Source organism: Stegodyphus dumicola, chromosome 3 (assembly GCF_044657685.1).
Source record: "Stegodyphus dumicola isolate Sdum_Otavi_A_Nest chromosome 3, ASM4465768v1".
NCBI lineage: Eukaryota > Metazoa > Arthropoda > Arachnida > Araneae > Eresidae > Stegodyphus > Stegodyphus dumicola.
Window position 1 is genome coordinate 247,012,508 of NC_140770.1, and position 22,993 is coordinate 247,035,500.

The following is a 22,993-nucleotide window of genomic DNA, read 5'->3' on the forward strand; positions in this document are numbered from 1 at the left end:
AAAAAAAAGTCCCTTTGGGTGTAATGTAAAATCTGAAAGCTTTCAGATTTTTTCATCTTTTTTTAATACGTATATCTTTATTAATTTCAAAAAAGGAGGGGGGAATACTTAACATTTTAAATTCTTTCTGTTTACAACAATCTGTATCTTTTCAAGATCTCGACTGTAATTTTACTAATAGCTTTATTGAATTTTTCCCTACCTTTTTAAAGAAAATTGTTATTTAACATGGCAATTCTTAACGTAACAGTTATTATTTAACATAACATTTAATATTTCCTGATAATTATTTAAATTCTGTGTTTACTATTTTTTGTAGTGTGTCTACAATGGCACAGGACTCATGGCCACCATCTCTGAAGTAATTATTGTGTGTTCTGTTTTTCTTCTCACCATCCATTTCCTAAAATTCATTACATATTTTTTAAAAAAAATTATTTGATAGTCTGTTAAAGATTATTTTAAATGCAGCTTTTTTAAAAGAATAATGCATAAGTTTCAGATTGGAAAAATAATTATTATTGTAATTTGTTAAAACGTACACACTTTCCAACTTTGTGCATCATCCTCTCCCTCCAAATATGCATTTTCACTTTTCTTTTGAAAATTATCATTCATTTCTCATGCATTTTGAATTATTTGTCATTATTTGAGACTTAAAGTTCTATTGCCTTTTGCCCCTTCTTTTGGGTGTAATATTTATTGGTTATTCTTAAGCCATGCTCAGCATTTCTGAAAAATGCTCAATAAACATGTATCTCATCATTTGAGATTATGATTTATTCAGAATGCATTAAAAATTGATTTTTGTAGTTCATTTTTTATTTCAAAGTTGGGGAAACTAGATTAAATAAATATTGGGTGGTTGTAAATGTCATTTGCTAGATGTATGGTCATGCATACAAAATTTTAAAAATAATCACTAAAATTTATTTCTGGATTCATTCACTCTGTCTCAGTGAAATGTACTTCAATCGAAATCAGTATTATGAGCGTAGAAATTTAGTAATAATCAGGTATTTATAAATGTTAAAGATTGGTCTGATACATAAGATTGATTTGAACTGTTGAGTAGTTCTGAAGCAGCTGGGATTGTGGTAGTTTTGTTTTTATAAATTGTAGCTGATGGAGAAAATTATTGTATCTTCTTGTGCTTATAAAGCAAATTCTGTTACGCTGTGAAATAAAAGTTTAGACCTTATTGTTTTCAGTTACTCAAAGAGTACTGGGCATTTAGAACTTAAAGCCATTTTCTGCTGGCTTGTATTGAGAATAATAATAGCTGCAAGTTGAATTTGTATCAGACTGTTGTTAATTCTAATTCACTGTTGATATTCTTAAAAAGTCTGATTTGAAACAGACAATTTGGAAAGTCATACAATAGCTTTAGATTCAAATTATGAATAGGTAATTGGACTTCTGTGTACTAAGCTGAATTTGAGAACTGGCATTAACTTTAAATAAGCAAATATAAGTGAAAATGCATGAAAAGTTAGTTAAAAATTTTTTAAATAAATAATTTACTATTGATTTAAATTTATATAATATTTAAGTATAAAATTTTTACAGTGAACTATAGATATTTTCTAAAGTTGGTAGGCATCATTCAATTTCTTTTAACTATAAAAACTTTGTTAATTAAGCTTCTAACATTTTGTTGCATCAAAATGTATTTAACCTTTTTTCCTCCTTTCCCCAGGAATTATGTTAATGAATGCTTTAGAAAATGTAAAAATGATTTTGATAAAGACCAAGTGGAAATAATTCTTAAAGGAAAGTTAATCCGAGCATATAATGATGGCATAATATATACTAAAGATTGGGACTTGGAACCATTGCCTAGGTATGCAGAATTATTTTCCTACAAAACAGAAGTTCTCAAACATTTGGCTATAAATTTAAAAAAAAAAAAAAAAAAAATTAACTACAGCCAGTATTGGGGCAGTTTTGTAATGTACTGAATAAATGTAACTGTAATTAAAAATATTTTAGATATGAAAAAAAGCATATGAATACCCAATTACTGCCATGAAGTTACTCTCTTTATTAATATTTGTTTTAATCAATTAAAAGTAAAATAAAAAGTACAATTTTATTTAGAAAATATTGAACATTTTCAAACATTTACTCAAAATTAAAAGGGTGACATAGACCCATTTAGTTTTTTCTAGACAAAACTTCCAGTCTTGATTCTGAAGCTGTATTATGAATTCTTAAAGTGTAAGAGAGAGAAAAGAATGCAATCATAGCTTTATATGCAGCATTGGGTTGTTTTCTTATGTAGGTTCAACTTCAGATTTCGCCAGGTGCAGCATTGATGAAAAATTTATCTGACATTGATACGCATTGAGAACATTCTTTTCAATAAAATCTCTTCATATATGGGAGATCTAGAATAAACTGAGATATTTCATGCATTGAATTTGAAAATTTAATCATGGGACAATTAAATTCATTCTGTATCTTTTGTTGAAAAGAAATCATCTAGAGTCTTACTGCAATGAAAGCTTTTCACATGCATAATATGAAAAGAATGTTCACCATAATGTTCAGTCAAAACTATACAGTGTTACTAAAAACAGACACACAAGGCTAATATTGGTGAAAAGGAGGAATGAGGAAATAAGGATGAAAATGGTTTTTGCAGAAATTTTATTTTTTTTTTTTTTTTTTCGAAATGTAAATTTTTATCTTAAAACTTTGATTTTGCAAAGAACCACTTAAGATAGTTATGTGTTTATGTTGCACATTCTGGAAGGTATTCTTAAAGAAGGTTAGTTTATGTAATCATTGCTTATTCTGAAAATTTATCATTAAATACTTTCAGAAAGGAACTTATGATGGTTCATGTAAATTAACAAATCACTTTTCTTTTGAAATTCCTGAGCAATTATGTTTGGTAGAGGCTGGGATTTAAATCCCAGATGAGATGTAGATCGGATGTTCAAATTATGCTGGACAGTTGTGTTTGACAGAGGCTGGAATTTAAATCCTGTAAGCTTGACCAACTTTAGGATAAAGCTGAAGAAAATAACCCTCATGTACTTTTCTTGATTGAGTAATCCTGTCCAGTTTTTAGGAAAATCCTCTTACCATAATATGGAAAAGGAAGATGATTTCTGAGAAGATTACAAATAATGAGAAATTACTTTCTTATGATTTGATGGTAATAATGGTCTTCCTTGCTTCTGAAGATTACTATATATACTTTTATATTATTTGTTTGCCCATATCCTAGAAACTAGCCTCATGTTGACAATTTTGTATGTTAGATAACTTGCTCTGAAAAACTACACAGCTGTGCTCATGCTCTTTCAGTGCAAAGGCTAATGAGCTTCTCACAATATATAACAGTGTTGAATCTATTTTGTGCCATTGCTGATCTGAGAACTTGCTGCAAAATAAAATATCTTTTACTTGAACATTGGTGTTATAAATGTTTAATAAATTATCAGACACACCGAATTTGTGCTACTACACCAGGTTTGTGCATTGTAATCTTGACGTAACTCTATAGAAAAATATTTTGTAAACTTTATCTGCTGCAAAACATTATTAGCCATACTTGAGATCTTATAATAATGATACAAATCCACAAATGGAAAAGAGACAAAAAAAAAGGGGGCTCATCATTATGAATGTTCATTCTAATAGTTCTAATTTATCATGTTAGAGAAAAGTGAATTGTATGTCCGATAGTTAATACATGTTTAAAAGGCGCAAGTTATAAAAAAAATAGGTTTTTTTTTTTAAAGTTAAGGTAATAGCTGTCAATGCTGGTAAGTGTTTGCCAGGCAAGTAACGAAAAATTCTCCATGTCATTAGAAAATTCTTGTCATATTTGGTTCTGTTATTATTTACCAATTTTCCCTTGAAACTGATTCATTAATCCTTGAAATTTATGCAGTACTATTTGAGAACCACTGTTATGTAGCTAAGTTTAAAATTTTCTTTAAAATTAATTTATGTAATATAAGTTTCTCTTAAACATTCTACTGTTTCTTGTGCTTTATATGCAATCACATTCACTTTCTCTTAACTTTTAGATAAAAGGAATATATTATTACCTTTTAGGTGAAGTAAATGTTGAATAATTTCTTTTCTTTCCTTAGTAAAAGTTACTAATATAGAATCATTCCTAATTTTAACTTTTGAGAATATGTTTCACCAACATACTCCTTGATTAAAACCTTTGAATTTCAGTTTTGAGATGTTTTCTGTGTCATTCTTGAAAGCCAGAATGTGATCTCCTTTTCTAAAATCTAAAGTAAAAACTTTTATGGGGAGAAAAGAAAATTTATTTTCTGAGGATGGATATATATGAAAGATGTGTAATAAGGTAGCTTATTACACCACAATTTACCATTTATGTGTGTGTGTGTGTTGTGAAATTAAGAACTTGATTATAAATAATGTACTTTGAAACAGATTTTACAAGTTATAGTGTCCAGCCCTTTAGGCTCTAAACTTATCCTCAGTTCAGACATATGAAAATTTTAACATTTTGCCTCTTGTTTTTCACTTTATAAATAAATGCAAAAGCTTATCAAAATAGTTGCCCAGGTTTTAGGTTATGAGAAATGTTGATGAGAACATAAGGTTATAAGGCTGTGGATGCAAGTTGAAAATCTGTTTCGAAGCACTGCATTTAGTCATTCATTTTTAACACCTTTATTCACTATTCTCTAAACTAAAATATACTTTCTTCCATGCAGAGGTGCCTCAACAACCTGCTGTATATTTTTCCATTCTGGTTGAATAACTTTTAGCATGACTTTATTATATACGATAATTTTTATCATATTCACCAAAGTAAAAGAGAGAGATTAGTTGAATATATATATTGACAATGATGGAGCAACATTGAGGTGAATGATGCAGTTGGGAAAAAAATCTCTTTTTTTCATATTCCGATGCTAGTGGTAATTTGGGAGACATTCAGTTTATCTGCAGTTTGTTGTAAATCTGCATCTGATTTGAGCAATGTTTGTGCTTAAATATCATTGCAATAGCACAGCAGCACTGCATCTACTATAGTGCTGCTGTGTTATGTGACTTGTACTCCACAGATTGCGATTTTTGTGTTACTGATTACTAGGAGTGTTTTGTTATTGTCCAAACACTCCATGCTGTAATTTCTGAAAGCTTTCTCTACATCCTGTATTTTAGTATTCACACAGTGAAAGAATAAAAATAGAACAAAATTCTGAATATCAGATCCTGAATTTTTCACTAATTTTTAATAATCACTGAACCTAATTTTCAAAATTGTGTGCAAGAAAAATGCTTTTCAAAATTTTTTAAAGAATTATTGCAATTTGCATAAATAATTTGCAACTTAAAATTAATTTGGAAATGCATTTAAATTAAAATCTTCTAATACGTTTGGGATTTTTTAGTGAAAGATAATTTTGCTTTAAAATGTTTAAATTTATTCATTTGTTTTAAAATATATGCATATTTTATTCAGAATTGTGATAGCTGTTTAGTTGGATGTGATATCTAAGACTCTTTTTATATTTAATGTATTTAATAATAAAAAAAAAGTTGATCTCTTTTGTAGCAGTTTTTAATTGTTAAACACTGTCTTGATTATAATTTTATATTTAAATAAAAATTCCAGAACTTTTTTTATATTGTTACTTTTACTGTTAATTATAATACTTATTGTTTGCATTTGACATGTACAATATATTCAAAAATTCCAAATAAGCATTGTTAGTCTATGCTCTACTATATAATCTCTAGTTATTATATAGTACTAAACTAAAATGCTAGTTTTGTCTGACACTAATAATGCTAAGCAAAATATGAATTTTAAATACATGTATGTAATAGATTATTTATTATGTATTTTTATTGTTGGCATGGGTAAGGAATAAATTTCTCTCTGTATTTCAGTATTCACAGCGAAAGAATGGAAATAGAACAAAATACATCTTCCACTGTAAAAAATCAACATTCAAAAATGAATTCTAACTCCAAGGCTAATTTTCAGCATAGAAACAGGAACTACTCATACCGTTCAAGATCAAGGTAAGCAGCTTTTTTTTTTTTTTCTGTTGGAATGTTTTAAAAAAGTTTGTAATGTGAGATAGTTTAATTTTAATATGAAACATTTCTAGGTCTCATTCTAGATCTTATTCACGTTCTCGATCTAGATCAAGATCTAGAACACCTCCACGGAAGGTTGTCAGAAGGAAAAGGCATTCCAGGTAAAATTGCTTGCTTCATGCTTTTAAATGAATTTTAAGTTTAAAAAGTATTGTTGGATCCAACTCATCAGCAATAAGACCCGAATTTTACCAAGTGAATTAATACATTTGAAATAAGTAAGAAAACAAGGAATAAAATGGTGCAAAAAATTAATCTCCCTTGTTTGGGGCTTTATAACAGAACTTGTCAAGGAAAACGGTTTTGAAGCTCCATACTTGGTCGATTAATAAGAGAGCCAAGACAAATTTCATTCTGACTTTCACTGAGACTTATAAATGCAATTCTTAATCTATTAGTCAAATAATGAACAGAATTATAAGTCTCATTGAATAGTCTCTTTTCCCTATTTGTCGTAGCTTTCTAACAGAAAAAAATAGAAATATTTTACATGTATACAAATACACACAATATATATATATGCTTCAAAATATACAAATAGAAAATACCTGTGGATTCATGCAAAGATTTGTTTTTACTATACAAAAAACTAAAATGGAAAAATTCAATATTAGCCTCTGTTAAAGAATTAAAAGAGACAGTCCTGTAAAACAGCTTAAAAAAGGAGTGTCTCAAAAAATGGAAAAAAATACTGTAAAGAAAAAGTAAATTTAATGGTCAGAGCCTATGTAAGAGAATGTCAACAAAATAGTAACAAATTTAAATTACAATCTGGAAGAAGCAGCATCAGATTAAAGAAAAGTCGACTGGAACGAGGTAGCTTACTAAAGTAAAAACATATTTGAGTAAAGACTGATCTGAGTAAAAAATTATTTTGTCATTTCAAATGAAGATGTTCTTACTGAACATGAAATGCAAGGGTTGAATGAAAAATTGTAAAGTACAAAAGAGAGAGAGCCTAAGCTTAAATTAAATTAAATTTAAAAAAAGCCAGAAAACAGGGGAAAAAATCAACTTACTTATTCCGAGTGCTGCAAGGAATAAAACTTGAAAATTTAATGCTATTAAGGTTTGCAATAAAGTGTAGTGTAAAAAGTTCGCCATAAGCAAAAACGTTCATTTTAAGCGAAGGTACAAGCTTGCAAGCTACAAGTTGATGTGTCCTTGTAAACAGGTGGGTTCCTCTCAGTCGGGGTCAACCCCTCCTTATCAGTAGGAAAGTGTCTAAAATGGCTACTTTGTAGAGAAATGTAAAAGAAGTTCAGAATGGTGGGTTCAAACTTACTATTTGGCTAGAAAGTAAGAAAAAAGGAAATTTTATAATTTGTTAGTAAAAGTCTTAATTCTTCACGTTTTTCGAGCTGCAAAAACATCTGTTGAATGGCTCCTTTTTTAATAAGAAAGGATAGACATTCAATAAATTAATGTAAAAGTAATATATACAAATTAATTTATGGAAAGAACTGTACAATTAAATTTGTAGGTTTAAGTAAAGGATATCATATCACTTTTACAACTAATTCAAAGATTAAGGTATATACCAGCTTTTCTTAGTGCATGTGTAATAAATAACCTGTCTTAGTATTTGATTTTCTAGTAGAATTTCAATAAAGTATTGTATCTTTTCTTCTAGGAATTCTTTTGTCTTACAAATTCTACATAATTGTGCATCTATTGTGTTAATTATAACTCTTTTAGAAATGTTAGAGGTCCAGTTTAGTTAGTTTAAGAGTGTGAAATTTGAATTCTATTCTTTTATTGTAAATTTTAATTTTTGTGTAATATAAGACTTAACAGTGCCATTTTGTTGTGTGTTTGTATTGTTAAGCTTAAGGCGAGATGGATAGATCTGGGCTAGTTCGATCTTATTAAAGTTATTAAAGGTAATAATGTCATCTATATACCTGCATACATTTGTAAAAAAAAATTTTCTGTTGATTATTCAATGAAATTTGAAAGTTGCACTCTTGCGTGAAAAGGAAAAGATTTTACATAGCTGTTGAGAAGCTTGCACCTATCAGCTATCCTTTAACTTATCCTTGAAGTATTTATTATTAAAATTGATATAATTGTTTAAAGATAGTAACTTGTATGTAAAGATTCCATTTTTATCTGGAGGTGATATGGAAAAAAAACAAATTATTATTCTTCTTACATATCAATGTCTTAGTATCTTAGGTTTTTCCTTTTATGTAGTTCATGTATAAATTCACTTGGTAAAATTCGGGTCTTATTGCTGATGAGTTCGATCTAACAATACTTTTAAATTAAAATTTAGCAGCACTTTGCGCTAATTTATTCTTTTAGTACTAGCATACTTACTACTCAACTCGTTGACTACTTCTTTTCTCTTTAAATGAATTTTAGATGTTTTTCTTATTTTGAATATTGATTACATTTTCAAATTAGTATTTAATGTGTTGAATATCTAGACATTCTTTTTTTCAGTCCTATGGGGTGCTAATCTTTTGTTTATTTTTTAGTTCATCTGATTCTAGTGATGATAGTAGAGGCTCACGAAGGACTTTAAGTTCTAGTATAATTGGGCCAGCTGATCTTCGGAATTCTAGAAATAATAATTTTTCAAAAAACAAAAAGAAAAAGAAGAAAGGAAATAAGATGTATGTTTTTCTTATTTGTTTTGATTGCTTCAAATATGTTTGTATTGGAAAAGTTTTGTTGTTTTTGAAAGAAATGTTTAACTACTTTTCTCCTTTCAGGTCTTTTACTGTTGATCCAGAATATACAACAGATGAACGTCTATTGAAAAGAGCAGCTCGTTTTGAAGTGAAAACAAAAAGGAGGCCTAATGATCTTGTTTTTACTATTTCTAATCCATTTGTAAGTAGTGTTTTACTTTATATGTACTTATATTTAAATTGTAGTAATTCACAGACTATATTGTTAGTTCAAAATTTGATTATTTTTTTCATAATGTACCATTTTGTTGGGAGGAAATTATTGCACAGAATATAAATGAAAGGAATTTATAAAGTTTGTAAATGTGTTTATGAAAAATTTTGATGGCTTTAAATCAGAAATTAAAGATTTCTTAACATTCAGCATTAAATGTAACTGTCTGGATGATTTATATTTACTTCATTTTCCTGAATTAGTTTATAGCTTATATGATTTGTAAAAAAGTTTTTGTTGGCAAACTTAGCATGTATTGTAGTTTATAATTTTGATACATATTAAAATATCTCAACCAGTTTTTAGGATTGGGGGGGGGGAATTCTTAAAAAAAATTCTTCTATTTACAAATATTGAAAGTTTCTGCTTTGGGTTTTAGTACAAAACAACTTAATAATATCTTCAGTTAGGATCTCATTTCATATAGTTAAAAGTTTGTGAGTTATAAGTCTGCAATGAACGTTTTAGGCATGGTATACTTTTGTGGAGCTAATGCAGCTCCTTACCACTTAGATGAACCATGTGGAGTAATATATTGGGTCTTAGATAATGAAAATGTCGTGGCCATTTGTGCTGTAAGGAAGTTTGAAAAGTGTTTGTGGCATTATTCTTGAGTAATTTGGAGTATAGGATTAGAGAAAAGCTGTTAAATTATTTTTTCTTTCCCCCTTTTTTTATTAAAGAGCTTTTATGATCAAAGAATCAAAATATTCTCCCAAATGGGCCATTAATATGTATTGGATGTAGTTCTATGGTATTTGTGGATTTTTTTGGCCTTGAAAGAAAAAAAAATTGACGAGTTGCAGAACTGTTGAACTCACTTCTGTAATGCTGTAAGACAACATTACAGAAGTCGGGTCCTTTTTTTGACTAAATCCTGTTGTGTTTGAGTTTACAATGTGTCAAAAATTTTCTACTGTTAGCACTGGTATCTTTGAAGTCATGTATGTTTTTTATACAAAACTCTGAATATTTTCTAGTTTGTAAGCCATAAGTGCAACCATACTCATCCATTTACAACCATGAGCAGTTTTGCAACTGATGCATAACTCAGTAGCTTCAGTTGAAAAACTGCATCTTTTTTCTCATTAAAAGTTCTCATTTGATAATATTCTGGTTTCGTAGGATGTTTGTGGTGCATTTCTTTTCATTATTCAATCTGTCTACATCGCGTCTGAGTTCTTGAAATCATTTAATTTTCCCAAAAGGCAGTCTGTTTTGGCATAAGTGAACAATTTTACATTGTCTCTTTCCTTGCTTATATAAATCCAGAATTATTGTTTATTCTTTGAAAGATAAATTTCAGAGTTTTAAAAATGTAGAATAATTTATACTTAACACATATAAGATAAAATTTTAGTGGTTAAATATATATTTCCTTATTGACTTCATCCAAGTTATTTCTTGCCATGCTGTATCATGAATTATACGGTTCTGTAGTCGGTATTCATATGAGTGATTTGTAATTTAAAATTAATTTTTTCTTAGCCTGCATAAGTTTATAACTGAACTAATTTAGCATTAAAAGATTTAAAATTTCTGCATAATTAGAAAAACTTTCATCCAAGTTATCACTTTCTGGCCACTCATTTTTGGTGTTTCGTTTTCAGTGTTAGGTAGTGTATGTAGCAGATGCAGTATAATTTCTCATTTAAATAAGGGCCAAATCCACCCCTTCTGTGTTGAGAAATATTTTTATTCAGCTGTACCAACAAATATTTGTGATACCTCTAAATATTCTGAGTATTTAGTGGTTGACAGTTAATGAAAAATGACATTTATGTAGCTGTGTTTGTTTTGTACTTAAATGCTGTTTGCTCATTAGTAGAAATATATGAAATGTTAAAGCTGTTTTATGGTAATAACATTCTGTCACGTTTGAAAGTCTTTGAATGGTACTAAAAAATAAAAAAAGTATTTAATGCCTTACGCTTTTCCGAATGGCAGCAGACTGTAATAAAAAGTTTAACAACATAAAACTGCAACTCAGGACAGTAGCCCAGTTTGGGCTAATAATAATTATAATCTTATGCATATAGTCTTGTAATTAAATGAACAATATCTGAATAGTCTATTTTACTGAAGCTTTTTTCCTTCTTTTAGGTAATAGATGAATCGGGTGCTGATATTGAATGGGGATCAGATGCTATTATAGGAACTTGTCTGGATTTGGAGAAACCATTTTTACGTTTGACAGGCGTATGTTTCTTATTTTTCTAAATATTTTTTTTTTTTTTTTTTTTTTTGCAGATGAGATGGATAAATGCTCAGTTCATTGTATTAGTTTTAACTTTTCATATTTTGCCCTGTTGGAGAGGGATTTGAAAATTTTATATTATTTTTCTTTATATTTCTAATTATTTCATTTTCATTGTAAAGGCTGTTGATCCTGCAAGTGTTCGTCCAGTTGAAGTGCTAATGAAGTCATTAACCATGGTGAAAAAACACTGGGTTGAAAACCAAGATTATCATTTTGTTTGCGAGCAGTTAAAATCTATAAGGCAAGATCTGGTGGTAAGTTAACTTGAAAAACTGAATAAATAGTTAAAATAATGTGTATAATTGAAAATCCAAGTTGCATTCTATGTTTGACAAATATTAAATTTTGTTGTATCTGTTCCTTCCCATCACTTTGATATACAGAAAAGTATATCTCATGTGATATCATTTATTTTACAGACATGTGTGCAAATTTAAACCACGTCAAATTAATGGAATTCACTTGAATGCTGGCAGTCTCTCTATTCCTGCAGTAATTTGATTAAGTTATAGATTATGGCTTGAAATAGAGTGACTTGCAAGCCATAATTAATGCATTAATCAGCTGCCACTTGTATAAGGGATCATATTTACTTGCACTTTTCTAAAATATCTTGGAGAGGTGCATATAAGTATTTTTGTTCTTTTACATATTGTCAATCAGACTTTTTATCTCACATTGAGGGAATGTATGAGTACATATCTGAAAAATGAGGAAAAACACCATTAAATTTTTAATAAAATCCTTCAAAAATGAATCTTTGAATTTTAAGCTAGCATGTTTGTCCTGTAGATTTCATAATTATATTATAACTAGAACATGTATTGAAATTTTTTTCTAATCATATAGACGTCAAATTAGGCTGTTTTGGTTGTGAATTAAATTTTCTACCTTTGATGCAGTGAAAAATGCATTTAAGTGGTAGCATCAAACTGTAGATTTATATGTTTCTTACAGACCAGCATGTATAATTATTGAATATACAGTCAATGTTTTATGTATTTCTAGGTTCAGTGCATTCGGAACAGTTTTACAGTACAGGTCTATGAGACACATGCCCGTATTGCTTTGGAAAAGGTATGCATAGGCCCTTTGAAATTTTTAACTACTTTTTACAGGGTTACCACGCCATCTTAAAAAATTGTAAAATGTAAGGAAATGTAAATATTGACCAAAAAAGTTAAGGAATTTAAATATTTTCCCCCAAATCTGGAAAAAGCCAGAAAATTTATCCCAGGGAAAAAATGAGAGGGTGCCGATGTTGGAAGTGGATTACTTTCTTGGTGAATTATGTGCTGCACGAGAGTCATTCCAGCAGCTGGCATAGAGCCAATTTTGGAGCACCAGTCAGATTGTCTTTTAGCAAGGCAAAGCAAGTTTTCAGCATCTTTAGTTTCCAGTAACCTCCAGAATCCAGAGAGCATGGCTTGCATATTCTTGTGAAGAACGAGAAATCTGCATGTTAAACAAAAGCAAACTCTGCCTCTTGGTTTAGAGAGCTTGTTTCTCTGTTATCATCTTCAGTTAAAAATTGTTTAAGTGAAACTTGATAATATTTTATCCATTATTAAATATTTTTTTAAATGATGTTTACATACATACTATCATTCTTAAAATAATAAGAAATCTATTGTTGCTTTTTGAACCATATTATTGTACATTATTAAAAAATAAAATTGAACTGTTAAGCTTTCTAATATTGCTGGCCACATGATACATCATGATTAATTAACTTCCAAATTATGCAAGAAAATGTGATACTTTGCTTGGTAAATGGCAAAATATTTATTTGATCTGAACTTCATTACCTCCTCCCCCCTTTTGTTGTTTTAACAGTTAGATAATCTGCATTTAAAATTTTAATTTGAAGAAACGTATGCAACAGAACTCGCAGCTGAATTCAGAAACAAACTTGTTAAATATAATAGTGTCCCCTTCCTTTTTTTACATGCTTCATGTAGTAAAAATAAGTAATCAATCCTTCTTCCCCTTGAAATTTCTCATTTTCTTCAACCCCCCCTATTCTCGTACAAAACAATCTTTTAAACCTTTTTTCTTCTTAATAAATGCCTTATTTGTCATTTTGTAATAACACTTTAAAAAAATTATAATCAGTCATACAGTCTGACCATTTAATATATCTATATTTGCCAAAATACTGTTGATTATTGTATTTCAATCTTTTTCAATATTTAAGTAAATAACTTTATTTTAGTGTTATTCATATCATTTAATATGGCTTCTTCCTTCTAAATTTATTTATTATTAGTTAATAACACTTTCGCATTTCAGGTTTCTGTGGCATACTTGTGAAAGTAATTCTATTTGTATGATATACAATCACGAAATTTAGTACACATATTTTTTACTTATATATGGTGCTAAATAAATATAAAATACTTGAATTTGTTTTGAAATATTCTTAAATATATCTCTTTCTTTCCCTTAACTGTAAAACATCTTGGGGGGGGGAGAGAAATTTTTTAAACCAGATAAAGATTCTAATCTCGGTCCATAGTGGAGTCTGGCTACAACTTATTGAAGGAGTTTCTAACATGACAAGATGAACGTGTTGCAGCAAAAAAAAAAAACTATCATGCTTAGTAACATGGGAAGGAAAGCAGTTGTAAGCTACATAAACAGTGTTAAGTGTAAGAAAGTTATTTCTATGAAGATAACTCAGAAAATTTTTTAAAGATTTCTGTCCAGGTAGGAAAAGTTCTGAAGCATAGCACTCTTTGGTGCCAGTTGCTGGATCATAAATTTAAATTCCTTCCTAACTAAGGACAAAGTGTTACTGTGGGCTGTTGAAACTAGTTTGTTCTCATGCTTCTTTTAGTGTGTTTAATGCTGTTGCTTTTCTGTTCCAGAGAATATTTGCTGACCGCAATAAAGCTATGACCTTGGGATGTACAAAAATGTCATATTTAATGTCATTTGGTTTAGATGCATTCTTTAAAAAGATGCTCTTTTCTGACCTTAAGAACACCAAATTCGTATTATTCTTCGATGAAACTTTAAATAGTATTGTCCACGGATTGTGAGATGTTGGGATATTGTGAGGAATGAAAATGAGCAGTGAGCACAAGATACCTGATATCAGTTTTTTTTTTTAGGGATGTTGTTGCTATTGGTGTTTTGAGAAGTTGAGGGAACCTCAGAACTACATAAAAAGAAATTTCTCCAAGTATCCTTTGGTGGACCAAATATCAGTTCTGAATTCCTCAGAGATCTGAAAGAAAATGTAGGAAATAATAATGACTATTAGATATTGGGCCTTGTGGTTTGCATGTTGTTCGCGGTGCCTTTAGAGCTACTAAATGAAATGACACGCGTAGGGTATTTAAAGATCGAATGAACCATCAAATCAATGTTTTGGCCTACCAAAAATTTCTTTGTTTAAGCCAGTGTGTGAGAGCTCGCATTGTCATGATGTAGAATGATTTGCCTCTTCTAGTTTTTTCGGAATTGACCGTCTTGCGTTTATCTAACACCACTATTGCCACATGATTGGTAATGCTGAAGCAACAGGCAACCATTTGCTTTGATGTGCTTCTTCCACAAACAACTTTTGTTGGATTTGGCTCGTGTTAGAAGACCCATACAGTCTACATACATGTCCTGGGCAAATGGAGCCATGAACACTTTAACAAAATAAACCCCATGGGAAAAATCACAAGGGGTTAGGAAAGGAGATCTTGATGGTTAACAAAGCAATGGCATATTGTTTGACTTAGCACGGCGAATCCAATGATGTGGTAAACTACCATTCAAGTACCAGTGTATGTTTTTATGCCAATATGGTGGAGCGTTGTCGCTGCAGAATGAAGCTGGGAACCGCTTCCTCCAACTGAGGGAACAAACACTGATAGCATATCTTGGTAAATGTACCCATTAATCGATTTTTATGTGAATAAAAATGACAAAAAACGGAACTGTTGGAAATAACACCGAAAACGTTTTCACACTGGATTTCCATTACACCATGTGGATTTTCTGTGCCCCAAAATTGTAAATTATGACGATTAACTTTACCTGCAGCTTATCTTGTAAATTCTCACAGAACAACAACAACATTATGCAACAGTTTGCAGAAGGGATTAACACCTGCATTATTTGAAAGGTGTATAGCAGAATTGTAGACATATCCTTAACTCATGTCACATATTTTTGTATGACTCTGTAAAAATGTTTCATGAAATTTTTCAACCACTTCAGTTTGGGCTGCTGTTCGTCCTAGGCTGGATTTCTTACAAAAGCAGCCCGTGTCTTGAAACTTCTTCACTTACTGTTTGATGTCGTGACAATACAGTGGTTCTTTATCAAATTTCATGCAAAAATGTTTTTCCACAACAATAAATAATGTTTTGGCATAATACAAAGCACAGTATGCTTTCTTCTGCATGGGTGGTGCCATTTTGATTAGCAGTGTCTCTGCTGGCAATTTCTTAACTGGAAGATTTCTTGCTGTTGCCAGATAAAACTTGCATAGTTGTAATTTCAGAGTTAATTTGTTTTGGCTTGATAAATCAATTACAGAATTTATACTGTTATTCTTTTTGTGCCATTAATACTCTGTAATTATAATAGTAATGCTTTGGGATTCAAAAGTACGTTTTTTTAAATCGATCTCATGTAATTAGCAAATATTTGTGTTGTCAAAGTGGTACCATAAATTATTTACCCTCAGCACAGGCAATGCTTACTGTATAAAGTATAATTTTTAATGAAATTGTTAAAATTGAAATTTCATTTATTTTTAAAGGGTGATCATACAGAGTTCAATCAATGTCAGTCCCAGCTTAAAGCTTTGTATCAAGAAGTTGATGAAGGCAACAGATTAGAATTTACTGGATATCATATTTTATACACCATCTATACTGAAAATACATTAGGTATTATTATTTTACTTATATGATTTATCTGAACTAATGTAGAGGCATATCTGAGATACTGCAGATCTATTTATGATATATTTCAATGATATTTCTTCAGTCTTTCACTGTAATGTAAATATCACTGTAATGCAAATCATATAATAACATTGAATTATTAATGCATGTAAAAGTTATTCTTATGGTATTATAATATGTTTATTATGCTATTATATATGTTATTAGGCTATTATAATCTGCTTGCGAAATGGCTCATTCTTCATACCCAGAGAAAATCTAATTCAAGATGTGATGTTTTTTAAAAGTCCATAGAAAATAGGTGTTAAAATGAGAAGCAAACCCACTACACAAAGCATCTCAAATTTTCTGTCTAAACCTAACAGTGAAGTAGGTAGCATCTTGCTGCTCTGTTTTCCCAAGGAAGCCGTAATCCACAAACAAGAATTAAATGTCACCTAGGCTGTGCAAAAATGTGTAATATTGTAGCAATATATATATTTTTAAATTATAGTCAATTAATATTTTTACACATTCAATTAATATATTTCAATTAATATTTTTACACATTCTTATTTTAATAATCTCTTCTTTTGTTGACCATAATCAATCTAATTTTAGTTCAGCTCCGCTTGCTGTGCTCTTTTAACTTACATCGTCTAAGTAGTCATTCACTGCAATTAGAAAACTTGATTGACATCTCAAGTATATCAATCAGAACTGAACTTAATGTCTGTTATAGTTTATTTTATTTGCACTGTGACAGGAAAAATCCATAGATGAGTGATTTATCTCTACATATAATAAAACAAAGAGTCTGTCTGTCTGTGTGTGTGCCTGTCTTTGTCTTTCGTTCGCGCTGCGCGTAAACTAATAGACCCACGGCTAAGAAATTTGGTACATAGGCGCATCTAGACAAGAGCCAGTGCACCTCGAAGCAATTTTTTCAAAATTCGAATTTGAATTTTTTTTATTTTATGTTTTGTGACGAAATCGTGTAATTTTGAGACATAAGGGGCTATAGGAAAGCGAGTTTTTACTCTATGCACTCCATTTTCACATCGTCATGAAATGTAGGCAGTTAGCTATTTTGCGAACTTAAAAAACTTCCGTGTTTCAATAAATCTATTAAATACGAATTTATTTAACAAAGGGAGCTTAAAACCTTTTCAACGGGATTTTTTCTAAAAAAGTTTATTTTTAAAAATGTGCAGTTTATTTTTCTTTGATATTTCTTCTTTTCCTTTCTTATTGTTGTTGATAGATTTTTGATGAAATTGCATCATTTTTAATAGTTTCATTCTTTTAGAAATATGGGTTTGGCAACAATTTTTTATCGTATTTCTTATGTCACTGTTTTTAAGAGATTGGCATATTTCATTGTTATTTTTTTATATATATAATACATTTTTATTGATTTTTTTATAAAGTTCTTCTGCAGAGTAAAATTCTGCACGGAATTTTTTGTTTTTTGAGTTTCCTTCATGTTATTTTTTGCTTATTTCACTGTTTGTAAGATATTGAAAAGTTTTGCATGATTTTTTTTCTTCAACGGAAAGTTAGTTAATTTTTTTTATTAGGATAATTAATATTTGTATTAAGGGATATAGCTTATTTCATTGTAGTTTTTGGTGCTACTTTGGTAGACGGTTGCACGGATTTTGGCAATTTTTCTTTTGGCGAGTAATACGACTTATGGTAAACCCATTGCTGGATAAGTTATTTATGGTAACCGATACTTTGTGTTCATTTTATTTAAAAAATAATGCATTTTATTATGCATAAATTCTGTGTTTTAAATATTATTTATCGCTTCTAAATATTAAAAATCAATTTAATTTTGCATTTTTATTTGAAATAAAAATTTTGTTGTTTATAATATTTTATATAATTTTATGTTGTGGATGATGTAATCAATGACATCACCTTACTTAAAATGTAATTGGTTTTATTAATATCTATAAATTTAATCTAATGTTTTAAACATTATGGCTGTTAAATATTAAAATACAATTTAATTTTGCATTTGTTTTAAAAATGATTTTATTATGAATGATTATTTAAATAATTTTAATTCTATGCGTAATGTAATCAGCTCCCTTATTGGTTAATGAATATTTGAGCATTACTGCAACATTTTAAAATTTTATATTTCATCGAATTCCTAAGATTTCAAATGGAATGGATATGTCCGTTTCGAAGATGAATGTTGTTATTGGTAATTACCAAGAATTATTGTTACCGAAATAAAAAAATTGCACTTTGAGACCTTATTTTGGCCAACCTGGCTTTCCTAATCAAAGATTTATTTATAAATTGTTAATAGCGTCAGAGGAAATTTATTTTAAATTTTTGGAGAAAACCTCTGTAATTGCTTCTCCAATGAAGTGCGAGAGATGTGGATCACAGATGATGATCTTTTTTTCTTTTCTTTTCTTTTCTGGTATTTATCAATATACGACAGGTAAAATACTTTAAAAGAATGTAAGTACATAATTTTCTTTTACTTTATAATTGTATAATTCAACTTTTATTAAAAAACTAGCAGCTTTGCTGCCAGCCTTCGTCTGGCTTTTAAATGTACCGGAAAAATGGCTGAAGGGAACACCAAACGTTAAATTTAAAAACTGCTTAGAATTTTACTCTGCAGAACAACTTTATAAAAAAAGTTATTACGTATAACGAAATTACAATGAAATAAGCAATATCCCTTAGTACAAATATTAATTATCCTAATAAATAAATTAACCAACTTTCCTTTACAAAATCTTAACAAGTCAAATGGTATAAAGGAGGTTAAGAACTTTGTTTCGTAAAAAAAATCACTCAAACTTTTGAATATCTTAAAAACAGTGAAATGAGCAATAAATAACATAAAAGAATACAAAAAAACAAAAAATTCTGAAAAGCAAAGTATAATTAATGATATTTTATCTTAAATTTTCAAGAGAAAAAAATTAGGGGCTACTTTGATAGACAGTTGCATGGATTTTTGGCGATTTACATTGGCGCAATTGTTGGCACGGTTTTTATAGTCATGAGCCATATTGAAAAATGCTGTTTTTACGTATTTTATGCATATAGTAAAGTATTAGAAACTTTAAAAAAATAAATATCCTTAAAAAGAAGGAATTAATTTTTTGTTGAAAACGTTGTTTTTTAAGATGGCTGTCAAATGTAAATAAATACATTTACTAAGAGTATAAAATGCTAAAGTAAGATTAAATTATTACTTTCATATAATAGAATAAAAACACCGCTATAAAAACATTGCGCCAACATTTAATTGGATTAAAATATTGCTTAAATTGAATATCAAATAAAAAACATCATACCAACGTTTAAAATAATTAAAATATTACTTAAATACTTTAAAATAAGTTTTATAGGATCTAATTATTTAACAGTTAAACATATGTGGCAATAAATATCTCAGGAATTTTTGAAAACATTGTATTAATTTTTTAATAAAAGTTGAATTATACAATTATAAAGAAAAAGAAAATTATGAACTTACATTTTTTAAAGTACAGTAAGACCCCGCTTAACGCTGTTTCGTTTAGCGCTGTTTCGGTTTAGCGCTCTTTTATTTCAACCCGGGAATTCCACGAAATCGCTTGCAGCATACGGGGATTCCCCGAAATATTATGCAGCGATAGGTTTCAAATACATATCCGAAAGAGTGTACTTGTATTTCTTGTTTGGTGCGGTATTGTACAGACATATTTTGAAGGGGTAAATGTGGAAGATGTCGAAGAAATAATTCAAGAAGCAGTGGCTAGTCTTTCTAATGATGAGTTCAAGGAATTAACTGAACAAGAAGAAAACAAAAATGTTGACAGCAGTGATTCAGAAGAAGAGCAAAAAGAACTTAAGATGGCGTTTGTAAAAAGGAGTTTGTCTACCATAACTGAAATAATGGATCAATTCATTGAAAATGATCCGAATTTAGACAGGAGCTCAAAAGTAAGGCGTGGTGTTAGAGATGCTTGCTCTATCTGTTTATGAAGAACTTTTAAGAGAACAACGCAAAAGAAAAAGGCAAACAACATTAGATGCTTTTGTCACAAAAAGGCAGAACGCTGAAAACGCGGAAGGCTAACTAAATATGACTGACTGAGAATTTTTTTTTTTTTTTTTTTAAAGAATATTCGTTTTGTTATTTATATTTTGTTTTTATTTTTGCAAGAAATAATAATGTGATATTAATTTGGGCTTTAAGAAATAAATGTTTGGTTTTATTTTTATTAAAAAAACACACTTTTTAAATTTAATACCTAACCAATTTCCTAGCCATCTTCCCCTAACCCCAATATTTACATGTAAAGATAGCCTCGTTTAGCGCTGTTTCGCATTACACTCTACTTTGATGGAACGTATCCCCCGCATTAAGCGGGGTCTTACTGTATTTTACCTGTCATATATTGATAAGTACCAGGAAAAAAAAAAAAAAATCTTCATCTGTGATCCACATCTCTCGCACTTTATTGGAGAAGCAATTAGCGAGGTTCCTCTGATGCTATTAACAATTTATAAATAAATCTTTGATTAGGAAAGCCAGGTTGGCCAAAATAAGGTCTCAGAGGGCAATTTTTTTATTCAGATACCAATAATTCTTGGTAATTACCTATAACAACATTCATCTTTGAAACGGACATATCCATTCCATTTGAAATCTGAGGAATTCAAAAAGATGAATAATAAAATTTTAAAATGGCGTGGTAATGCACAAATATTCAGTAACCAATAAGGGAGCTAGCTGATTACATTACGCATAGAATTAAAATTATTTAAATAATCATTCATAATAAAATCATTTTAAAAAAAATGCAAAATTAAATTGTATTTTAATATTTAACAACTATAAATAATGTTTAAAACAGATTAAATTTATAGATATTAATAAAACCAATTACGTTTTAAGTAAGGGGATGTCATTGATTACATCATCCAGAACATAAAATTATATAAAATATTATAAAAACAAAATTTTTATTTCAAATAAAAATGCAAAATTAATTTGATTTTTAATATTTAGAAGCGATAAATGATATTTAAAACACGGAATTTATGCATAATAAAACGCATTATTTTTTAAATAAAATGAACACAAAGTATCGGTTACCATAAATAACTTATCCAGTAATGGGTTTACCATTAGTCGTATTACTCGCCAAAAGAAAAATTGCCAAAATCCGTGCAACCGTCTACCAAAGTAGCACCAAAAACTACAATGAAATAAGCTATATTCCTTAATACAAATATTAATTATCCTAATAAAAAAAATTAACCAACTTTCCGTTGAAGAAAAAAAATCATGCGAAACTTTTCAATATCTTACAAGCAGTGAAATAAGTAAAAAATAACATGAAAGAAACTCAAAAAACAAATAAATCCGCGCAGAATTTTACTCTGCAGAACAAGTTTATAAAAAAATCAATAAAAATGTATTATATATATAAAAAAATGGCAATAAAATATGCCAATCTATTAAAAACAGTGACATAAGAAATACGATGAAAAATTGTTGCCAAACCCATATTTCTAAAAGAATGAAATTTAAAAATGATGTGATTTCATCAAAAATCTATCAACAACAATAAGAAAGGAAAATTGTTTCCAAAATCACATTTGTAAAGATGTAAGATGTGAGAAGTGTACTCGGAAGCTTCATTTAAAAAATATTTTTTAAATGCAAAATATTATCATTTTTCCAAAATTCTTTCTGTATAAGCAGTCGCAAGGATGAAAGTTTAGCGTGTCCAAAAATCAAATAAAAATAAACTGTACATTTTTAAACATAAATGTTTTTAGAAAAAATCCCGTTGAAAAGGTGTTAAGCTCACTTTGTTAAATAAATTTGTATTTAATAGATTTATTGAAACACGAAATTTTTTTTAAGTTCATAAAATAGCTAAGTGCCTACATTTCATGATGATGTGAAAATGGAGTGCGTAGAGTAAAATCTCGCTTTCCTGTAGCCCATTATGTCTCAAAATTACGCGATTTCGTCACAAAACATAAAATAAAAAAAAATTCTTATTCGAATTTCGAAAAAATCGCTTCGAGGTGCATTGGCTCTTGTCTAGTTGCACCTATGTACCAAATTTCATAGCTGTGGGTGTATTAGCTTACGAGCACTATTATACTTTACTATATGCATAAAATACGTAGAAAGAGCATTTTTCAAGATGGCTGATGACTATGAAAACTGCACCAATGTAAATCGCCAAAAATCCGTGCAACCGTCTACCAAAGTAGCCCGTAATTTTTTTCTCTTGAAAATATAAGATAAAATATCATTAATTATACTTTGCTTTTCAGAATTTTTTTTTTTTTTTTTTAAATTCTTTTATGTTATTTATTGCTATTTCACTGTTTTTAAGATATTCAAAAGTTTTGAGTGATTTTTTTAGGAAACAAAGTTCTTAACCTCCTTTATACCGTTTGAGTTCTTAAAATTTTGCAAAGGGAAGTTGGTTAATTTATTACGATAATTAATATTTGTATTAAGGGATATTGCTTATTTCATTGTAATTTTGTTATATGTAATAACTTTTTTATGAAGTTGTTCTGCAGAGTAAAATTCTATGCAGTTTTTAAATTTAACGTTTGGTGTGTTCCCTTCAGCCATTTTTCCGGTACATTTAAAAGCCAGACGAAGGCTGGCAGCGAAGCTGCTAGTGCAGTAATAAAAAAATAAATAATGGATCACTACCAAAAAGATATAAAGTTGATGAAAGTTAGGTATTCCACCCTTTATCACCATACTGGCAATATAGGAGTCTGGTAGTATTACTGATAACACAGCAGA

The 22,993-nt window shown here is 29.2% G+C and overlaps 1 protein-coding gene across 2 annotated transcripts in view; it reads left to right on the forward strand.

Moving 5' to 3' along the window:
• The window catches only part of LOC118191151 (leukocyte receptor cluster member 8 homolog), an 84,040-nt gene that overhangs the window by 55,341 nt on the left and 5,706 nt on the right, over positions 1–22,993 (forward strand). For both annotated transcript variants that reach the window (XM_085814020.1, XM_085814021.1), the window contains exons 7-16: positions 320–361; positions 1,700–1,843; positions 5,902–6,036; positions 6,126–6,215; positions 8,598–8,735; positions 8,835–8,955; positions 11,131–11,226; positions 11,407–11,541; positions 12,296–12,364; positions 16,053–16,182. In XM_085814020.1, the coding sequence (XP_085670146.1) occupies positions 320–361; positions 1,700–1,843; positions 5,902–6,036; positions 6,126–6,215; positions 8,598–8,735; positions 8,835–8,955; positions 11,131–11,226; positions 11,407–11,541; positions 12,296–12,364; positions 16,053–16,182 (1,100 nt within the window). The remainder of the gene's footprint in view (positions 1–319; positions 362–1,699; positions 1,844–5,901; positions 6,037–6,125; positions 6,216–8,597; positions 8,736–8,834; positions 8,956–11,130; positions 11,227–11,406; positions 11,542–12,295; positions 12,365–16,052; positions 16,183–22,993) is intronic.